The following is a 23,127-nucleotide window of genomic DNA, read 5'->3' on the forward strand; positions in this document are numbered from 1 at the left end:
TTGCGGCTTAGCTTCCATCAAAGAGATAAAATATCAAAGCTGTGTAGAGCCAAGTGTTAGCTGTGGGGCTCTTTAAAATACATTGGGAAATAGGTACAGCCATATATAGTCCTAGTCGTGTCGTCAATAACATAGGAGATCAAAGTGCAGGCTAGTTTCTCTTTTGTCCGCTGGAGTGATCACAAGCAATGTGCTAGCACATGCCCCATTCAGAGTGGTCCAAGTGTCATCTGCCCAGACCTCTGCTTTCAGCAAGGAATCCTTTTCCTTAAGTGTTAACGTCACCTTGCTTCTACCAGCTCCTCCTCTTGTGCATATCTGTACCCAGTACCAGTAATGTTCCTCCTCTGCTGATCCGGGAAACAGGAATCCCGATGTCACTCGTAAAACCAGCACCTAGATACTGTAGCATTGTAACTGGGAGCTGAGTCGTCACCCCAGCTAAAGCTGCATGATGGCTTTTTTTCCAACCTGTGCTGTACTGATCTGAGCTGATCCCACTTGCAGAGGCATGTAGAAGTTAGTCAGGCTCTGTGCTCTATTTTGTGCTCTAAAATTATTTGCCAACATGTAACATCTCCACCCTTGATGATCAAGGAGACCGACTAACTTTTTCTCCCTTCTTGAGAGAGTTGAGTAGCCACAATTGCGAGTGACGTCACTGTCTCTCTGAACTACCCCTTAAATCTAGCTATGAAACATGACCCGAGAACTCACCCTTATAACAAGCGAGGGTGTGGTCCTAGTGTAGCACAGACGGGCATGGACTGCATGCACATGGGGCAATTTATGGATTGTAGATTCCAAGGCCGGAAGAGACCCGCTGGGATCAGCTAGTCTGGTCTCCTTCATAATAAATGATGGATTCACCAGCACAAGGTACTATGTTGGTGCACATCACTGCATTTAGAAGATAGCAACTCTTGCCAAAAGTCCCAAAGACCTTGTATATACAGGGATTATGCCATGGCAGTCACGCATGACACCATGGGTGGATATTTCAAGACTGTGAACACTTAGTTGGTAGGTGAGGTTCATAGCACGATATTAATGTTGTCGTGCTATGGTTTTACAGCAGGCTAGCTTTGCACATGTTCAGTGAAGCGACTTTGTTTGAATTAAGAACTTAATTTGACACTGTCCTGCCTCTTCCACTGTAGAATCAAACCCGAAGATGCAATGGATTTTGGTGTTTCCCTCCTATTCTACGGCCTTTATTATGGAGTACTCGAGCGGGACTTTGCTGAAATGTGTGCAGATTACATGGCATCAACCATAGGGGTGAGTTGACATGGACACACCGTTTCCTAGAGCTGTGACTATTCTCTCCAGTGCAGCATTTAATCGTCAGATGGCTTCTTTTGAAGTTTGCCCTCTGTAACACTATCTTTTCATCGGGGGAGGGGTCAGCAATGATGACACCAAAAAGAGCAGCTTGTTCAAATTTCTGTCTTATCATGAGAGTCTAAGGGACCCATCGACATATATCTAAGCACCGATGTTCCATAAGTCTGATGGTGGTGGTGAAGAGTTGCTGAGTCAGGGTTCTCCACCTCACCCCACTTCTAGAAATCAGTCCTCTACGAAATAGGTGCCACAGGAGTCAACACAGGTGGTTATGGGAGAGGGTCCCTCCTGTAAGCAATGAAGTAAATTTGCTTCAACAGACAGTCTGAGATAGGAGGATGCTCATTAACCCCTTGAATTCCACTCCACCAATTTGAGAGCTGCTGTTTATAAATGAGGGGCTGATCTTTCCCTTAAAAACTTGACTCTTGGAAGATCCCAATTAGAGGCAATTTTCTTCCACATGAACTGCACAGACCACTGAAGAAATGGATAGAGCCTGTGAGGTTCCCTCATCTATAGATGACTAGATTAGACAGAACCAATCCAAGGCCAAACAATCCCGGTAGCTCACTAAACCCTTCAATACAGCTCCCCTCTTCCAGATTTGCCATATGCTATTTAGCAACTTAAACAATGTGGAATGGAATAGGCCACACCTCCATGTAGTCTGGTTCTTTCTCTTCAGGAACATCTAAGCTGTTGGTTCCTTTGACATACAGGTCTGTCCTAAAGAAGTTCTATCCTCAGCAGTTCTGTCCTCTTTGGGACAATGGAGGTTGTCTTTCTCCTCGGTCTCCCAGCAGCAAAGCATCTGTGGAGGATAGTTTGACTACTGTGCTACCTAAGATAGCATGAGAATCCATGGCTTTCAGGAGGTGGCCTTCAGACCTGCTGACACCTGGTGACTCCAGCTGTGGATGTTCAGGTCCCACAGTGGTGTGTTTAAATGTCATTCCTTCTAGCCCTTCCTCTCAGTCTTTGGTGTATTAACCATGTCGCTTTTCAAACTTGAGGGTGCTGGTTCCAAAGGAAAATAGGGCCAGCTTTCCACAGCTGATCTCTCGGATCACTAGTGCAACTCGCGTTCTTTTTAGCTATGGCTTTCCATCTTTATACTGTGAAACTTACCACCTCAGGCAGCAGGCCCAAGGGTTTTAGTTCTGTGAGGCCACCTTACATGTTCATAGATTCTTCCCCTAGATGGCACTGTAGCTCTTTCTTCGTCAGCAGAATGACTCCTAGCAGCCGTGGGACAAGGCAGGTTGAGGTGATATCCTTGTTTGCACCAACTTCTGTTGGTGAAAGAGGCTTTCGAGCTACACAGAGCTCTTTTTCAGACATGAAGAATCATAGAATAGTGGTAGGCCTGGAACTGAAGCTGAGTTTAATGCTGCTAGCCCCTCACAATGAGGTTGGAGATGGTTATAAAGCTAAGGGGTCTAGTCCATCGCCCCTGGTTACAAGTGTAGGCTTTCTCCTTTAGTGCTTTGTCCAGCCTAGTTCTGAAGGACACAGCAGTGACCCTGCCATTGTCCACTTTGAAATCCAGTCTTTGTGGATTTCAACTTTAGCAAGTCTGGCTTGAAATTCAGGATTTCTTTAATTTCATTACACTATTTAATAGATATACCAACCTAAATGTCTCGCCCTTTTTGGTATTTCTAGCCTATCAAAGACTTGTGGCGTTATCAGTGGTTTTACACGGTCATCATAAATCAGTCTTTCTAGCTCCTTAATCATCTATTGCTCTTCTCTAAATTCCCTCCAGTTTATGTATGTCTTTCAAGTACTGAAGTGTCTTGAACTAAGCCCCAGTTGCCATACCTTGTTATACTATGATCCTGTCAGATTTTAAAAGCTGACCGGGATCGAGCTTGGTCAATACTTGCATTGGAACATAGGAACTGTAGAAATGGGACAAACCAATCGTCCTTCCAGTCCAGTACCCTATCGCTGTCAGTGGCCCATACCACCTCTCTACTGGACAAATATAAAATAACTTACCCATAGTGGGAAGCTTCTCCCTAACCCCCATCAGTTAGTGGTTGGTGTATGCCTTGAAGTAGAGGTTCATATCCCTTCTGGAGACTTTTATCCTAATTATCCATTTATATCTTTGAATTCTGAGTTCTGTTGCAATGATATCTTGTGGCAGTGAGTGGTGTTAAAGCCCTCTTATCAGGTTTATGCTTGTTCCCGTTCAACTAAACAACATGTCCTTTGTTCTTGGATTATGATTAAAGAGTACCCCATATACCTTCTCTATACAAGTCACTATTGTGTGTCCCTCTAGCATATTGTCTCTTCGCTTGCAAGTCTTTCCATGTTCCTAATTATTTTGGTTTCTTCTGAAATAGGGAGATGCTTTATCTCTTTTTTTGATAGACCACAACTGGACACAGTATTCCAGAGCAGGACATGCCACTGATCTATTCAATGGCATTCCAGGCAGTGTTTTCTGTTCCATTCCACATACATTCCAATATCTTAGTGGGTGGTTTTTTTTTTTTTTTTTGAGCAGAAGCTTTCCATTAAGCTGTCCACAATGACACCTATGTCTTTCCCTGACTTAATTGGGAACCTAGAAACTTGTGAGTTGCTCAGCTTGTGAGGTCTCTCTAAAAACACTTGGGTTCTGCAGGGAATAGTACTGATAAACCCATAGGTAGCTTTCTGCCCTCTGTGTGGGTACAGTGTTAAGCATGGTGCAACTCTGTGCTCTGCTGCTGGAGATGCCATCTTTAGATGCTGTGACTGTCCTGAACATTTGTGGCTATTAAAGATCCCTGAGCACTCTTCATAGTAGATGCAGTGTTGACTTCAGTCTTCCTTCTTGCATTTAATTCCATCAAGCAGGGTTCGCTCTACGAGTCCTCTCCCTCGAGAGTGCTCTGTTAAATGCTATATACTCTATCACACCACATGCTCATATGATATCCACCCACTTCTTCCTGGGTCTGGCTTTTTCCTTCTGTCTTGATCTGTTGCACTTTTACCCACGTAGTTGTTGTCAGGACTGACCAAACCATTAGAGCCTGAACTCCCTCATCTTTTTCATTTATGGGTGTTACTTTGAGCATGTCTCAAACATATACATTTCTCCCATGGTCTGTCTTGGCTGTACCACTCCCCCATCTCAACAGTTGCATTTCTGTGGAACAGATCATGTGCTCAGGTTTCTTCTTTGCTGTTCAGCACTCAGAGCCATGCACTAAAACTGGATGGACCACCGGTTTATAGACTTATCCATATGACTAAAAATGTTCAAATTGAGATTGCATAGCATATGCAATGTTGACTTCAATGTCCTGGGCAAATTCCAAACTAGCAATTACATGTAAATTGAGCCTCTATTATGGTGTCTTTAAAAAGTTTCCATGCAGCTTTCAGGGATTTTACTTTTGGCACTGTACTTAGTTTTTTTAATTTCTGTTTAACTTTCTCATTTTTTGTATAGTTCCCCTTTCATAGAATCACAGAAGATGAGGGTGTGAAGGGACCTCAGAAGGTATCTAGTCCAACTCCCTGCTCAAAGCAGGACTAATTCCAACTAAACCATCCCAGCCAGGGCTTTGTCAAGCCATACCTTAAAAACCTCCAAGGATGGAGATTCCACCACCTCCCTAGGTAACCCATTCCAGTGCTTCACCATCCTCCTAGTGAAGAAGATTTTCCTAATATCCAGCCTAGACCTCCCCCACTGCAACTTGAGACCATTGCTCCTACTTCTGTCATCTGCTACCACTGAGAACAGCCTAGCTCCATCCTCTCTGGAACCCTCTTTCAGGTAGTTGAAGGCTGCTATCAAATCCCCCTCACTCTTCTCTTCTGCAGACTAAACAAGCCCAGTTCCCTCAGCCTCTCCTCATAAGTCATGTGCTCTAGGCCCCTAATCATTTTTGTTGCCCTCCTCTGGACTCTCTCCAACATGTCCACATCCTTCCTGTAATGTGGGGCCCAAAACTGGACACAAATACTCCAGATGTGGCCTCACCCGTGCTGAATAGAGAGGAATAATCACTTCCCTCCATCTGCTGACAATGCTCCTATTAATGCAGCCCAATATGCCGTCAGCCTTCTTCGCAATAAGGGCACACTGCTGACTCATATCCAGCTTCTTATACACTGTAACCTTCAGGTCCTTTTCTGCAGAACTGCTGCCTAGCCAGTCGGTCCCCTGTCTGTAGCTGTGCATGAGATTCTTCCATCCTAAGTGCAGGACTCTGCACTTGTGTTTGTTGAACCTCGTCATATTTATTTTGGCCCAATCCTCCAATTTGTCTAGGTCACTTTGTATCCTATTCCTATCCTCCAGTGTATCTACCACTGCCCCTAGCTTAATGTCATCCACGAACTTTCTGAGGGTGCAATTCACCCCATCCTCCAGATCATGAATGAAGATGTTAAACAAAACCGGGCCCAGGACCGACCCCTGGGGCACTCCGCTTGTTACCAGCTGCCAGCTAGACATCGAACCGTTGATTACTGCCCGCTGATCTAGTCAGCTTTATATCCATCTTATAGTCCATTTATTCAACCCATATGTCTTTAACTTGCTGATAAGAATACTGTGGGAGACCATATCAAAAGCTTCGCTGAAGTCAAGGTATATCACATCCACCACTTTCCCCACATCCACAGAGCCAGTCATCTCATCATAGAAGGCCATCAGGTTGGTCAGGCATGACTTGCCCTTGGTGAATCCATGTTGACTGTTCCTGATCACCTTCCTCTCTTCCAAGTGCCTCAAAATGGATTTCCTGAGGACCTGCTCCATGATTTTTCTGGGGACTGAGGTGAGGCTGACCGGTCTGTAATTACTCAGATCCTCCTTTCCTTTTTTGAAGATGGGCACTATATTTGCCTTTTTCCAATCATCCGGGACCTCCCCCAATTGCCATGAGTTTTCAAAGATAATGGCTCTGCAATCACATCAGCCAACTTCCTCAGCACCCTTGGATGCATTGCATCCAGGCCCATGGACTTGTACATGTCCAGCTTTTCTAAATAGTCCTGAACCTGTTCCTTCAGCACTGAGGGCTGCTCACCTCCTCCCCATTTTGAGCTGCCCAGTGCAGTAGTCTGGGAGCTGACTTTTTCTGTGAAGAATGAGGCAAAAAAAGCATCGAGTACTTCAGCTTTTTCCGCATCATCTGTCACTGGGTTGCCTCCCCCATTCTGTAAGGGGTCCACACATTCCCTGACCACCTTGTTACTAACATACCTGTAGAAACCCTTCTTCTTACCCTTCATGTCCCTTGCTAGCTGCAACTCCAATTGTGTTTGCTCTTCCTGGTTTCACTCCTGCATGCTCGAGCAGTATTTTTATACTCCTCCCTAGTCATCTGACCAAGCTTCCACTTCTTGTAAGCTTCCTTTTTGTGTTTAAGCTCACCAAAGACTTCTTCTTTAAACCAAGCTGGTCGCCTGCCATATTTGCTATTCTTTCTGCACATCGGGATGGTTTGTTCCTGTGCCTTCAATAAGGTTTCTTTAAAATACAGCCAGCTCTCTTGGACCTCTTTCCCCCTCATATTAGCCTCCCAGGGGATCCTGCCCATCAGCTCCCTGAGAGAGTCAAAGTCTGCTTTTCTGAAGTCCAGGGGCCGTATCCTGCTGTTCTCCTTTCTTCCTTTTGTTAGAATCCTTAACTCAATCATCTCATGGTCACTGCTGCCCAAGTTACCACCCACATGCTCTCCTTTCCAAGAGGGCCTTGGAAGCCCAGGCACTGTCTCTGATGTAAGGCAGTCTGTCAGTGACAGGACAGAAAAAGTCCTGGGAGTTGTTGTGACTGGCTCGGTGAGAAAGTCTAGTTCAGTGAGCAGCCAGTAGTCAAGAAAACAGTTAGGTGTCTTATAGAATGGAATAAATACTAAAACTACTATGCAATTACATGAATCAACTTTTTGCCCTCATGGAATACCATGTTCAGTTCTGGGCACCCTTTCTCAGATAAAAGGGGTTCAGAGATATGACATAAAAGTAGTAAGAGACTGAAAAGGTCTGTTTGGAGAGGCGATAATTATGAAGGAACAGGATAGAGAGAAGGTAAATTGGGCATGTCTCATAATACAAAAACATGGGGGTATCAGTGAAACTGAAAAGAACACTAAGACTGAGAGAAGAGAACAGATTTTAAAAAAGCAGAACTCATCTTTGGACTTCCTTGCCACGAATCAGTAAGACCAAGAGCTGTCGATATGACTCATCCTTTCTTGCTTTCTGCTAATCTGCAATTGAACTAAAGGTTAAAGTTGGGGGGTGGTTAGAAGGTTTACAAAGATCTAAATCAGCTTCTCTCTGCTGGGGGTAAAGAAGAAACTTCCTCATGGGAAAACAATTACATGATTGTCCGCTGCATGGTTTCTTTCGTTTTTCCTTGAAGCAACTTGTACTGACTGTATTGGACTCTAACAGCTTATAGGTTAGATGGACCCCTGGTCTGATCCAGTCTGGCACTTTGTGTCATGAAACACACATTTCTGCTGCTTCAAGCTTTATTCAGCGACTTGTTTCTGTGACTTGACTTTGAATCCTTCCTCTGGACAAGGAAAAGTCCCTAAAATAGTTTTCTTGTCTTCATCTCCCACCTTGTTAAGGCTAAGAGACACTGTCAAATCAGACACAGCAAAAGTGATGAATGCAGTGTGGTCTTAGTTAAAAGGCCAATGTGCTGGTTCAAGGATTTTTTTTTCTGCCATCATACAGCTCAGGCTGTGATTTCATCAGCTAAATAGGACCAGGCCTCATTAGTATTTGGAAGGGAGACTCCCGCGGCAGGCAACCACTCAAATGCTGCATTGACTGATTGCCCTATAGCGAGAGGTAAAAGGAACGGCCATGTTGGTGATTCAGGAGGCTGCCTTTTCCCTGAACCGCTGCCCCAGCTGCGTTGCTGAAAAGGAGTGTCAGGACTTGCTCAGACAGTGGTCGTTCAAGCTCCCATGTTCCTCTCCACAGAAGTAGGGGTGTCTTGCCTAATTTCTGGTGTGTATGGTCACAGCTGGTCACACAAACCCCACCTGCAATTTCAGCAGGATCTGAAATTTCCCTCACTTCTTTCCCTAAATTAAATGGCTGTCTCACGCCATCCTAGAGATGGCTGCATTCCAGTGGTGGCTGCATACGGCGTTTATAAAGATCTTCGGCCTTCATGTTAAACCTTACATTCAAATAGCACCTTTTATTTTATTTTAACTTAAGCACGTTATAACAAATTCTTGGTCTGACCATCGCTGTACGTAAGTGCACAGTTTCTATTTAAGCAGCCAACATTTTCAAAAGGGACCGACTAGTGACCATGGGCAGCCTGGCTTTGACATCTCAACAGGACCTGATTTTTCAGAGAGCTGGTGCCTGGTCTTTTCTGAGAATCATGCCACTTTAACCTGTCTGCAGTTGGGCTCTCAAATTCACTAGTCACTTAAGATCTTGGTGCATGCATTCACTGGAGAGTCCACAGAAGAGAGAACTGGTTACTGCCCATGTATTAGGATAGGCCTGGTCAAAATGTTTGGTCTAAATTTGATGGAAACTTTTTTTTTTTTTTTAAACTAGATGAAACTTCTCCTGAAATATGGCTGCCTTTCATGGAAACCAAACAACCAAAATATCTGGATTCTGAAATGCCGCTCTGGTGCCTCATGCTCCTTTTCTCCTTTAAAGCCATCTGGGGAGCCTGGCCCCTAATCTCCCTGGATGCACTGCAGCCACACAACGGGTGTGTTTCACTACCTTCCCTCACCAAGCGGGGAGATGAAGGTGCTTCATGGGAGACATAATCTGACTGGGGAGCATGAGAATGGGAGTATGAGGCACTGCAGTGGCCAGTTCAGATTCAAAATATTTTGTTTTTTGGCTTTTTTGCCAAAACTCTACCTGCTGCTAAGTGAGAGAAGCCATTTTCTGACCAGCTCGGAGGGCCCTTCAGTGTGATGATTCTGGTAGGAAGGGCTGTAATTGAAGTAGGTATCTAAGCATTTGCCTCACTGCAAAGTGGGGTGTTTCTCCCACCCTTCTTTCCAGGGATCTATGCTCCATTAAGGAAAATGCTGAGCAGACTGAGCTGCTTGCAGTGCTAAATATTACATACTTAGGATCTGAAGCAGCGCCGGTCCCTGATGCTTATTAGCTGCAGACAAGCAGGCTCCAATTATCAGAAGGCGTCACATAGGAATGCTTTACTGACTTAAGCCTCACACCTGTGGGCTAAGTAAGTATTTCCAGAGGAGGAATGAGGGGCTGGGATTTACCAAAGGCATCAGTAGATCAGCAGCAGACTGGGACTAGAAGCCAAAAGTTCCTATTCCCAGGTCCTTGCTCTGACTCCTGGATTATTCTCTCACCAGTTAAACTATAATCTTGGAACAAACTCCTTGATCTTGAACTGTAGAGGAGTAAGACTTTGTTAGCGAATGCACAAGAATTCTGACTAGTTCTTGTCTTGTTCCCTCCCCCACCCTATTCAGTTTTACAGTGCATCAGGAATGCCAACGAAGCATCTTTCTGACAGTGTCTGCGCTGTGTGTGGCCAGCCGATCTTTGTAGATGTCAGTGAAGAAGGGATCATAGAGAACACGTACAGGCTCTCCTGCAATCATGTGTATCCTTTTCTCTTCCTGGAGCTGCCAGAGAGCTAGCACCTCATGTAGCATTCTACCCACTGGGGGTCACTATTTGGAAACTGGTCAGAATTGCCGTTCGGGTAACTTCATTCTGCTTCCCAAAATTCCTCCTGTGGCTTCAGCTGGATGCAGTATTCTTCACTTCGTGTCTTTATAAAAAGAACAAACATGAGCTGGCTGCACGCAGCTGCTATCTTCTGAAGTGTGGGTTAAGTGTGGGGTTAAGCTATTAATGACGTGCATACATACTTTCCAGGAACTGCAGCCTTCTGTCTCTGATTTAGGGGCTGGCACAGTGTAAGTTTGCCTAGAATCAGACAGCTGGGGCCCCCAAGGGGTTTTCCAATGGAAGTTAGAACCTTTGGCCTGTGGGTCACCCCGTTCTCAACCCAGCCCAAGTTGTTGACAATAAGAAAATAATTACCATCTGATTGTGCGGTCATCTATGGGGAACAGATTTGGTATTGGTCCAGTTCCTAGTGGATAAGTGTCCACACCACCAAAACAGGAATTAATAGACCCTCGTAGCCCTGGTCTATACTTACTTGGCGATTCGGCGGCAGTCGATGGGAGTTACACAAGCTACGCAGAGTACTTTATGTAACTCTTATCGACTGCTGTGCTTCCCTTCTGCGCGGTGTCTTCACTGCGCTATGCCACTTGAGGGGGTGGTTTTACTGCATTGACTTCTGGATCGATTGAATGGGATTTCACTGACCGCTCAATCAATCCAGATAGGTCGATCTGACGGCGTCGACTTTGCCGCCGTCAGTATAGATGTACCCATAGTTGTTACGCTTTCTGTAGTGGCCAAAGCTGGACGATAGCCATTCAGCCACTGGAGGTTGTCCCTCAGGGCAGGTCTGAGGAGATGGTTTGGAGGAGCTTGCACTGTTGCTTCTTCTTGTGTTTTGATTTTTCTTGGGGGCTTGTCCTACTTGCTTCTGTCATGGTTCAGTTTTGCTTTGTGTGCATCATATGCAAGTGGTGGTTGAGGGACTCTTCAGATCACACAGATCAGTCTCAAAATACTGTGGTTTTCAGAGTGCGACTTACTTTGTGGATGGTTAACCACGCAGTGTTCCAGTGACATGGGGACTTCCTGGTCCCATGCATATGGCAGTTTGTGCCGCTCTACCAAAGGTCTTGTGGGTTTTCTGCTGATAGCACAATTAAAAAACTGACACGTGACTTAAATTACCTAGAGCCAAGGTGTCTAAACTTGGCCCTAACAAGGGCCACATTGAAAACATGGAGTTGTTAAAGTTATAGCCACCTTCATTTTGAATAAATATTCCGGCTCTGTGTGGACATGACTCTGCATCATGACCTAAGCAGTTTGGGAAGGATCTAGGCCACTCGTATTGAAATGAAGCATTGCCTACTGAGACCTAGAATCCCCTCAGGTCACGGCCCATGTTAAAGCTGGGGACTGCCACACGCAGCCCGCTCTCTCCATGGGGCTGCTCGTTAGCTGCCCGTGACCTAAAGCAGGGGTTTTCAAACGGGGGGTCACAAGGTTATTACATGAGGGTCACGAGCACCTGCGTGAAACAGAGCAACTGCTGTAAAATTTAACTCCAGTGTTTTAGAAAATGACGCGCACCTTTCCATCACAATGTAGTGTATTACTTCAAAACCTGTTGTAAAATTAATGCAGTAATCGTTGTTCCTAAACAAAGCGTATCTCTGTATTATCACCACTTTAAGGAATTGGAGACTGGGGATTGCGCTCAAGTTTGTTGTCTTGAAACTAAAAAGGTGGGACTGAGACAACATTAGAGGGCTTGGTGGTTCAGCAGTTCAGGCAGGGGCAGTGCTGGAGGGAGCTTGCGGGGGTTATAGCCCCCCAAATTTGCCTTAGCCCCCCATAGCCACCCCAGCCATTGCAAAGGTCAAACATTACGCTGAAGGAAGGGTAATGTAATATGGCATCACCCCCTGACTTCTGCGGTTGGGTGTTCAGCCAGCAGCTGCCGCTCACCGGCCGCCCAGCTCTGAAGGCAGAAGTTGTTTTTTTAATTTAATTAAAATGTGTTTTGGCGCTGCCACCAGCAGCAGCGCAGAAATAAGGGTGGCAACAGGGCACTAAGTCTGCTTTGGAAAGTGATCTTGAGAGAGGTTAGCTTTGTACCTTTTTGTTCAGTGTTTTTTTGCAATGCGTAGCCCAACGGAGTCCTAGTGCATGACTGAGGTCCCTGGGCACTGTGATTATACAGATAGGTTCACGCTTATCAAAACTACCGTTCTAGGTTGTCTCCGTGCTCTCACTGTAAGGCATTGTTTTACATTCACTTGATGCTTCCAAAGTTATCTGCAGCACAATTTGTTTTCAGATACAGGCTTAGATTCTGGAGCAACCTGTGAACATCAGATATATTTGATGTCACTGTCAGCTTTTCATGGATTTTAATCATGATTAGGAAGAAATGAATATTAAAGATTTTTTACAAGAAACATATTATTAAGCTTAAGAACCCATGCAGTAGGTTTTGCTAAAATCTACAGCTGAGTCACCTTTTAAATCTCAAAACCCGATAACTTCTTTGATCAGACTAACCACCCTACTCGTAAATCTTCAGAAAATTCCATCTACTCTCAGATCAAGCGCTGTGAACTTGGAGAGGATGCACTATTGTCATACAAAACATTGATTACAGCCTGCAAGGTTCAGAGTGTTTTGTTTTATATTGTGGTAGCATCCCAGAGCTCTGCTCTGGGACCAAAACCCCACAGTACTGGGCAGAGTCACCGAGGCCTCTCCTATTAGCTGCTAGTTACAGCAGTTCTGGTTCTAGCCCTGTCTTCCCTCTCATCTCATCTACCTTCCATTCCCTCCTTCTTTCTAACTTTCTTCCCATCCCTTCCCTGCTCCAACCGAAAACCAGCATTACCATCAAGATATGCAAATACTACCAATCTTATGGGAAGCCTCATCTTCCCTTTACCCTTTCTCCCTCTATACTGCTTGTTTTCACTGTGTCATGTCTTACAATTGAATTAAGTTTCTCTGGGCATGGACTACAGATCTCCTGTTCTATAAAGTGCATAATGTGCTTAAGCAGTGAATGAATAACGGGTAAGCAAGAAGTAGCGGTCTAGAACTCCATCGTTAGGCTTGTGCAAAGAACGTGGTGGTAGTGGGGAGATTTCCGCTACCCAAAGGTGAGGTGGAAGGTTGTAGATAGGCTTAAACTGCTCTGGACATTTGAGTCCTGGTTCACGGGTGCTGCCTTGTATAACCTGAAAACGAAAAAGAGGAAACTAAAAGGGAACAAGCACCACTTGACTTAGTCTGGTGTTATACAAGATTAAGTAGCGATGTGGAAGTAGACCGTGTCTGTCATTAGTGGCCGTAGACTTACAGGAGTTGATGCTGAGTCTGAAGTTGGAACAAAAAGAGAATTTCATAGAGGGAAATTTTGAAAGCATGTGCGGTGTGGTGGAAACAGATTATTCCCTAGGCAGCAGTCAGGCACTGGGTGACAGTTGCTTAGAGTAATAAAAACATATGGTCACCTAACTTCCTTACTTTAATTTTAATCTTGAACTTCTAGAAATATAGGATGTTAGTCATGGTTGGGATTTCCCAGAGTGTGGTCCTGCGTGCATTCATGAGGCCATGACCAGGAGATGGATGGCCCAGATAACAGACAGGGCAGATTAGAACCAGTTGATGAAATCAACAAATAGAAGATAAAGATGCATCAGTAGATATAATTGGACTTTCAAAATCCTTTGATAAAATGCCTCAAGAATCTGTTAAAGAATTGATGTTGAAGAATAAAACGCAGAGAATTGTCATGGTCTGGAAGCTGGCTCCGAGAACAGCAGGAATAAATGCTCAATTTCCAATATGGTAGGAGAGGTTAATGAGGCGCCCCTGGGAGCCATAGGAAAGCCAGCATTTTTTTTATTGTTCTGGAAGAGGGGTGAACAGTGAGGTAGCAAAGTCTTCAGATGACAACTATTTAGGCTCATTAAGTCTGAGGAACTTCAGAGGCAGCTAAAAGTAGGTGAATGTGATGGCAGATGAAAAGATATGTAAATACGTGCAAAGTAATGCACATTGGAAAGAGCGGTTCAAACTACTCTGAAAATTGCTCTAGTCTGTTCATTGAACTACCAGCTGAGTTGGAACCTTCCTGTGAAGGAATAATGCTGATGATTTTATAGTACAGCTATAGAGAGACATGGATTTTAAGACTTAAGGGATCCGTTATGATTGTCTAGTATGACCTCCTACATAACAAGCCATGCAACCTCCCCCAGTGATTCGTACATCAAATCCATAACTTCTGTCAGAGATGTAGCATATCTCTTAAAAAGATACCCAGGCTAGGTTTTAAAGAGATTCCACCATGGCCCTAGGTAGGATTTTGATGGTTAACTACCCTCGCTGTTACCTAACTTGCACCTCATTTCTAGTCTGAATCTGTTCTACTTCAGCTGATAAATGGATGGATACCCTCTCTTTGTAATCTCCTCAAAAAGTGACAAGTTTGGTCATTAATTAGAACTTATTTCTTCATTGTTTTTTCTATGCTGTGGTCTTCATAGCTAACTGCTTTACAAACATTAATGAATTTATCTTCCCGGCACCTCTGCGAGGTGGTGGTAGAACCACACTACACGGAGGGAAACTGAGGCACAGAGTGAGACACTTCATCTGTTCAGCACACAGCTCCTGTTGACCTCTGACTTGTGCAGTTCAGATCTCAGGTGCCAGATTGGACATACGGAAAATTGAAGAACACAGCAGCCACCTACGAAAATGTTATGTTTTAAGTGACTTGCCCAGCGTTCTACACAAACTCTGTGGCAGAGGCAGGGGTAGAATCAGATTCTCCAGGGCACCATTCAACTGCCTTAACCATGAGAATATCAGCTGTCCCTGCCTCATTAACTAAACTCCTTCCAAACCAAGTGCCAGTGGGGATATTAAGTGGCAGCTTCTCCCTAGAGCTGTGAATTCCCCCAACACCTGTCTTAGCTGCAGCGAGAGGGAGACCCTGGCGTATGTTGATGTGGGGTGCGTCAGGTTGCAGCCCCTCCAGAATCTCTTACGGAGGTTCTGGCTCCACTTCTCCCTGCACCTCCTGATCCACTGTCACTCCATCTGTGACCCCAAAGTTGTGGGACCTCCTGCTGCTGCTGACCAAGGTGGTGTTCCATCGTACCAGGAGGAGGAAGCTAGGTGGGGAGTTGGGGGGGCGCTCTGCGACTCTATTTCTAGTCCCTTTTCTGGTCATGCCTCCAAGCAGAGTTGCTCTGGGCGATGCCCTAGACACCTTTGAGGAGCAGTGAGGGCTGCCCGTGGTTCTCTGTTTAGCGTTCCCTTCCAGGTCCTTGAGTTTTTGACCTCACTCCTGTTCTTTTTTTCTCTTTCGTTGTCCCCTGTAATTAATTGAAACCTGGACTTGGTGGTTCCTCCCCTTACTTGAGATGGTGGGCCTTTAATTTTGGGTCTATTAGCTCTTCAGATGGAGGGAATGTATTAACTTCTGCAACAAGTGAAGCAGAGGTCCTACAGACAGCAGCTTCATTCATTTCACAAGCCTAAACGGTTCCCAACGCACAGTCTGCCCTGTGTGCAGAATGAGGAGGGGTCCATGGCAGAGAACAGCTGGTGATCTTTTAAGCTGTATAATAAATACTGCATGTGCACAAGAGGGCTGGATTCAGGTTGCAGCGGCTTATCTGGCATTTCTTAATTTTTGAGTGCCTGGCTTTGCAATTTTAACATTCTTTTAACATAACTCTTTTTTTGGATGTAAAGTTCTACATCATTCAAAACAAAAACAAAAAAAGGGGAAAAACCAATTTCATCATGTAGAACTCTACTGACCCCCCCCCCCCCATTGATTGGGTTGGGATCTCCAGATCCTCTACGCCAGTGGTTCTCAACCAGGGGTACATATACCCCTGGGGCTACACAGCGGTCTTTCAGGGGGTACATCAACTCATCTAGATATTTGCAACAAGCTACATAAAAAGCATTAGTGAAGTCAGTGCAAACTCAAATTTCATACAAACGATGACTTGTTTACACTGCTCTATAGTCTATACACTGAAATGCAAGTGCAATATTTATATTCCAATTGATTTATTTTATAATCACATGGTAAAAATGAGACAGGAAGCAATTTCTCAGTAACACTGTGCTGTGACCCTTTTGTATATTTATGGCTGATTTTGTAAGCAAGTAGTTTTTAAGTGAGGTGTACACAAGGCACCTGGGGGTACGTAAGGCAAAGCAGACTCCTGAAAGGGGTACAGTAGTCTGGAAAGGTTGAGAACCACTGCTCTACACAGTTTGAGCTAACAGAGCAAGTGGCGGTAGGCAGTTGTTGCATACTGTGTGGACCTGACACTGGAGAGGGATGGAGCTATACTTTGTCTCTGGGTTTTGCAGCTAGTTGCTCGAAAGCATAGGAAGGTGGAGATTTGGGAGCAGTCGGCTCAATTCAAGGTTCTAGAGGGGGGACGTTCCTGTAATGGTTACAGAGCCTCTTGTGCCTATCCCTCCAGCCTCGCCGTATCACTGGCCCCTGGCCATGCTCAGCCTTAATTTCAGCCCGAATGGATTAGGTTTGGCATAATGCAACTGAAAACAGTCTTACAATGACACATGTTGGGCAGCTTTGACTGTGTGTCTGCCTGTGCCACCTCTAACTATCACGTTGCAGCGACTGTCCCGCTATGTACCCCACTGCTACAGGTAAACCTGTCCTCTGCCAAATCCTGATGGATTAACTGGCAAGGTTTAGGTTAACTGGCACTTGGTTCTGCCAGTGATTTGGCTACTCAGGTGGCTCTTATCACATAGAGGAGGGTGGAGTGAACAGTACAGCACTCCTGGCCCATGAGTGAGCTCAGTGCATGGTAGGAAGTCTAACTTCACGCAGAATTATTTTCTCTATATACATGTGGCTGCCAGAATGTATTTAAGTAGCCTTAAGAAATATGTAGCTGCTCAGGCAGATCTGAATGGCTTCCTGTCTGTGATTAAAGCCGGGAATTGCGTAGCTGGGTGTATAGAGTTCTAATCCCAGTTTTCCCACTCTGTGTTGCTGAGGGGTTTTTTCCCCACGAGCAGCTTCCCTTAACTTATCACTCTTCAGATTCCACGAGTTCTGTATCCGAGGCTGGTGCATCGTTGGAAAGAAACAGACGTGTCCATACTGCAAAGAGAAGGTGGATCTCAAGAGAATGTTCAGTAACCCGTATCCTTTTCTGGTTTAGCAACTTCTCTTTTTGTTTGCCTTGCACCTGCAAACTTAACCAGTCAACATGACGGCCCTGCACTGGATTTGTGGGAGGACTGGGTTTCCAGGAACTCCTTGCTTCTAATCCCAGCTCTTACACTGCTTCCCTGGCTCACCCTGGGTGAAATTTGCTCCTCCTTAAATCAAATGGCAAAACTCCCTTGGACTTCAGGAGGGAGCAGGGCTCCGGTCCTTTAACTGTGTAGGTGGTATGATGTGGACGAATGAGTGTGCTCAGGAGCGAGGAAGGCCCAAACTCTAATCCCAGCTATCCCGGTAATTTGTAAGGCTTTGGACAAGACGTTTCCCTGCCCTTAATCTCCTGTCTGTAAACAGAATGTGGCTCTCGCTCTGTCAGGAGGATTGGGTGACGTTTGAATAGTATCTCAAACTAAAGCCCTGTGTAAGGGGGACCCATGATGTTTCTCCACCCCAGTTTTGCTGTCGCTTGTCCCAAGCATCAGCTTTCTATCCTCCCTCCCTCCCCCACCCTGTTGTATTAATACAGATGGAATAAATGGACCAAAGCTGTTAACATAACCCTGTCACTGCCCACCATCAAACCGCTTTAAACCAGGTCTGGGGTTTGGTAGGCCGAGACCTCAGCCTGCTCTGCACCATGGCAAGCACACCATCAAACATCCCTTTAACCTTTTATTAAAGATACAGAGAAGGAGGAGGAACCGTTAAAGCGCTGGAAACTTACAAGTATTAAGTAAGGCGTTGATTTTACCAGCATCCCTTGTGCCTTCCCCTTTAGCTGGGGGGAGTTTTAGAAGGGAAAACCCCCTTGTTTCAGTCACCTAGATGGTATCAAAGCATGCTGCTTCTGCTACTGTTTAAAGCCCTTTCAGTCCAGGTGCTGGTTGGGATTCAGCTGGAGCTGGTAGGGGACGTGAGGTCACCTAGACCCCTCCCTTTGGTCTGGTCAGGTCAGGTCAGGACACTTCTCAAGAGTGGGATGAGGAAAGCCTGGGCTCCCAGGAAATGGTGAGGGCGGCAGCCACACCGGTGAGGTTTGTGCTACTAGCCTCCGCCTCGTCTGCCGTATTCTCCTTTTGGTTCTGTCTTTCTCCCCACCGACCTGAGCAGGGAGTGACGGATGGAATAGCCCCTCCCCTCGCTATTTTGTCCACCCCTCAGGCTTACTATCCAATACACCAGATCTGGCTCATTAACTTCTGGCTCTGTTCTTAACGAGTATCATTTCAACCCAGCCCTTGAATCGTCAACTTGGCTGTTTTTGTCTGGCCCAGTTTATCTGTCTCCCATTTGTACCTTTTCCTATCAGCATGGGGGAGTCGGGTTATTGTAACATTTGATGAACTTTTACATGCTTCTTAGCCTTGAGCTCCCAATTCAGGCCAAGCGGCGGGCCCAATTGTCAGACACCCCAGAAAACACCCTGTGCCCCTTGCTCAGTGTGCATCCTGTTATCACACCCCCTCTGTACCTCTGCAGGCTGCTCCTAAGGATGAGGCAAGTACTTCTCTTCTTCTTCCCTTCCCACCCCCTTCCCCCCTGCGCTTTAGTGCATGTGCTTTACTTTTATTATTGCAGATAAGCGTTAGGGGAAATTTATGTCTGGCTTGACTTGGTAAATCTGGCCCCAGTTTACTCACCAGACAGGCCACACGTGGGCTTTTGCCTACTTACTGTACAGTCACATTTTGACTACTTGTTCTTAGGACCTTGGTTACTGCAAAGCTGAACTGAAAGAGAGCGAGGCTCTGATCATACCCTCAGCAGAACAGTGACTAAGGGTACGCCTACATTACCCCCTGTGTTGCAGCACAGCTGTCAGCACAGCCCCCCAGCGCAGACACAGCCTCCAACAACGGCAGGTTTTCTGTCCGTGTATGAACCCCACTACCCGAATCGTGTTAGCTGCATCACTAGATGCATTCATAAGAATGGCCAGACTGGGTCAGACCAAGGGTCCATCTAGCCCAGTATCCTGTCTTCCGACAGTGGTCAGTGCCAGGTGCTTCAGAGAGAATGAATAGAACAGGTAATCATCAAGTGATCCATCCCATCAGCCATTCCCAGCCTCTGGCAAACAGCAATCCCTGACCATCCAGGCTAATAGCTACTGACGGACCTGTCCTACAGGAACTTATCTACTTCTTTTTTTGAACTCCATTATAGTCTCGGCCTTCACAACATCCTCTGGCAAGGAGTTCCACAGGTTGACAGTGCATTGTGTGAAGAAATACTTCCTTTTCTTCATTTTAAACATGCTGCCTATTCATTTAATTTGGTGACCCCTAGTTTTTGTGTTTGGAGAAGGAGTAAATAACACTTCCTTATTCACTTTCTCCACACCAGTCATGATTGTGTAGATCTCTATCATACCCCCCCCAGTCATCTTTTTTCCAAGCTGAAAAGTCCCAGTCTTATTTCTCTCTCCTCATATGGAAGCTGTACCATACCCCAAATCATTTTAGTTGCCCTTTTCTGAATCTTTTCCAATTCCAATATATCTTTTTGAGATGGGGAGACCAGATCTGCACGTAGTTTTGAATTTATAAAGAGGCAATATGATATTTTCTGTCTTAGTATCTATCCCTTTCCTAATGATTCCCAACAGTCTGTTAGCTTTTTTGACTGCCGCTGCGCATTGAGTGGATATTTTCAGAGACTATCCACAATGACTCCAAGATCTCTTTCTTGAGAGGTAACAGCTAATTTACACCCCATCATTTTATATATGAAGTTGGGATTATGTTTTCCAATGTGCATTATTTTGCATTTATCAACATTGAATTTCATCTGCCATTTTGTTGCCCAGTCACCTAGTTTTGTGAGATCCCTTTGTAACTCTTCACAGTCTGCTTTGGACTTAATTATCTTGAGTAGTTTTGTATCATAGGGAAACTTTGCCACCTCACTGTTTACCCCTTTTTCCAGATCATTCATGAATCTGTTGGACAGCACTGGTCCCAGAACAGACCCCTCTTTGTCTGGTATCTCATGTTGTCACCTTGATACTGTCCCAGATCCACTTCCTCTAACTTTTCTGCCATAACCTATAATTTATGCCATCCTCAAGTCAGATGTGACTGACGCAAATAACAGGGCTGTATGCAGAAGGCTTCAGCTAGGTCTGACACGCCCTCAGCTGGCCGACCAGCTGCACATTTATCTTTGCTTCCCCGTTTTGCTGCTTTAACACGTTCCTTGTACAGCTGGGAACGGCCTCACGTCATGTACGGGCAGCTGCTCGACTGGCTGCGCTACCTGGTGGCCTGGCAACCTGTTATAATCGGACTGGTGCAAGGTATCAACTACATCCTGGGGCTGGAATAAATCCTGCGTGGCCAGTGAGCCGTGGACATCACAGCAGGACTTCTACAGCAGTGGCGGAGGGCAGCAGCTGGCCAGGCAGACTCGTTTTTATCATTCACCTCTCAGGATCTTACCCACCTACACAACACGGCTGCGGGGACTTAGGGAAAGACTTTGCCCTCGGCAGCTCCCCCACAAAGCGGGTTCACGCTGGGGCGGGGGATGATTCTTTTTTAAAACAATTATTTTAATGAGCCTATTTAAAACTTTATATTGCAGATTAAAAAGGAAATTAAGTTTTGTTCCACTTCCCTCCTCCGAGCACATCTCCACTGAGTTGTCTTATTCCCCGTGAACAAAGAAAACTGGTTTTGGAAGCCGGTGGAGACCACGTGCAGAAACCCAGGGCACCGTGCTAGCTACCTTCCTACCGCCTCTGGCTCAAACAGATCCCTCCACACATGCTCACATCTTTTCTTCACGGCAGTTGCCAGCGCCTCTGCTGTAAGCTGGCGGAGGGCTCCTGCCACCTTTAATCACAGCAAAAGTCAGCTGTATGCCCCAGTGGTCAGGGCAGGATGCTGAAAGAGTAAATGCTGTTAACCAGAGAAAAGGGGGCTGCAGTGAGCAAAGCCCAGAACCGGGCATCTGGGAGCATGAGACCTAGGCCTTAACATTGCCTGCCTTCTCAAACGCACCTACATGCAGAACAACGTAAGACTCCACCTGTGGTTCGCACTGCCCAGGAGAACAGATGCAGAGCGGTGGGCATGCAGCCGAGGGGCTCCCTACGAAAGTGGCATGCAGCCGGGTGGCCGATGACAGTGAAGGGAGAGTAACGTCGCAGTCCTGCATCATGTTTTTAGTGCACATGGGGAGAGATTACACGTGGGACTTGCAGCTGCTCCAGTGCAAAGCATTAAGGGATGAAATAGATCGTGCTCGCCTCCCCTCTTGGTGACCCAGGCACCAAACAGGAAATAAACCCTCTCATCTGACCTACATTATGGACGCAGTCCAGGATGGAAAGCCATCTCTTTTTGCACTGTTATGTTTTTTGTAACATTCAGTCCACTTTAACACTTTTCTGTGGGGGTGTGTTTAGGTAAGCCCGCTGCCTCTGGCTGTCATCCCGAAAAGGGAGTGGCCGATCAGGCTGCTGGGGCTTGTTTGCTTTTCCCAACAGCTGAGGGCAGACAAGCCAAGTGGCAAGTGTCAAATTGCTCCTTTTTTGAGCTTTCTCTGAATGAGGCTGGAGGAAAAAGCTGTTTCGTGTGTTGAAATCCAACCATCCTACCAAAGGGAGTTTAAAGAGATGTGCTCTTCTTTAGGAGAACAGCAGAACCCTGTTTCATGCTGCTGGAGGCAGCCGTTGTGGGTGACTGCCTTTTACTATTTGGCAAGTTTAATAAAAAACTTTATCAATACGTTCTCTCACATTGGGCCAGATTCTGACTCATAGTAGCTAACTCTGCCTCCCATTGAATTCAGTGGGCCCTTTGTGTAGTAACACAGTGGCCCTTATTGACAAGTGTCGCTTTACCAACACATTTTGACGTGAGTTAAAGATTGTAAAAACATGAGTGTCTTTAGTAACTGGAGACCTCGCTGCAACAGCTGACTAAGTCTCAGACTGGGATGAGGAGGCCACTCTTTAGCAGGGCGTGCAGAGCGTGAGATTCACCTAGAGCGTACCTTATGGCATACAAATGAGCTCATGATTTAAAGATACTTTTTCAGGAAACAGTTCAAGCATCTTTCTGGGAAATAAACTTTCTGTGAAAGCCTGGCCATCCTCGGCACAAAGCCCAGGAGTGATGGGCTTAGTTGGTTTCCACGTTTAACCTTTTTTTCTGCCCCGGCACGTGAATGGGCCTGCAAAGTCTGCCAATAAAGCTGATGTCTGCTGGAAACAAATCTAAAATATATTTCTTAGCTGTGGGGATTACGATTCCTGTCCCTCTTTAAATTCTATAAAGAAATGTTGTAACATCCTCCACAAGTGTAGGAAGAAAGGAGCTGGGTGCAGCTGTCTGGCTGCAGTGCAGCCACGGGAACATTTTCTACACCGGGATCTGCTAGGTCTGTGAGACCAGGTCTTTAGAAGCGTCTCTGGAACAAAAGTTTTGACCCACATGGGAGAATAGGGATGTGGGCAGCCAGTCCTTGGATGTATCCCATGTGTCCCTATTCCCTGGCCTGACCCTGCTGCAGTGTGAGATCCTGGCGTATTACGGTAGTTTAGGGCTTTGTGAATGAGTACTGCCATCTTCCACTTCATCTTTCCCTCGACACATTTGACAAGCATTGATGCCCGCAAGCGTGTCTTTCAGTGCCCAGAGAGTTAGGAAGTCTGTCCCCAAGGTGTGTGAAGGGCTGGCATCTTTCTGTTATAGGTGACTCTCCATATTTAGGTCCTTGATAGCACAATATTATGACTGATCAATGGTTCTTTGCTGCATGTGACCTCCTCAGCGATCCTCCCAGGATCAGCGGAAGCATGGTGAGCCAAGGACTATTGAGGTGCAATGACAGGGCTCTTAGGGAGAAGGTTATATTGTACTCAAACCACTGTTCCTCCTTCATGGACACTG

The 23,127-nt window shown here is 45.8% G+C and overlaps 1 protein-coding gene across 6 annotated transcripts in view; it reads left to right on the forward strand.

Annotated features, from left to right (window-relative positions):
- Window positions 1–22,789, forward strand: part of RNF121 (ring finger protein 121) — a 33,758-nt gene extending 10,969 nt beyond the window's left edge. For 2 of the 6 annotated variants that reach the window (XM_067539062.1, XM_067539059.1), the window contains 4 exons: window positions 1,161–1,281; window positions 9,822–9,955; window positions 17,102–17,203; window positions 20,434–22,789. In XM_067539062.1, the coding sequence (XP_067395163.1) occupies window positions 1,161–1,281; window positions 9,822–9,955; window positions 17,102–17,203; window positions 20,434–20,554 (478 nt within the window). In that variant the 3' untranslated portion in view covers window positions 20,555–22,789. The other 4 variants (XM_067539061.1, XM_067539065.1, XM_067539060.1 and 1 more) reach the window with 4 other exon arrangements.
- Window positions 22,790–23,127: the final 338 nt, after the last annotated feature.

This window comes from Emydura macquarii, unplaced genomic scaffold, assembly GCF_026122565.2.
Source record: "Emydura macquarii macquarii isolate MOO-44397 ecotype Brisbane River unplaced genomic scaffold, CSIRO-AGI_Emac_v2 contig_509, whole genome shotgun sequence".
Lineage (NCBI taxonomy): Eukaryota > Metazoa > Chordata > Testudines > Chelidae > Emydura > Emydura macquarii.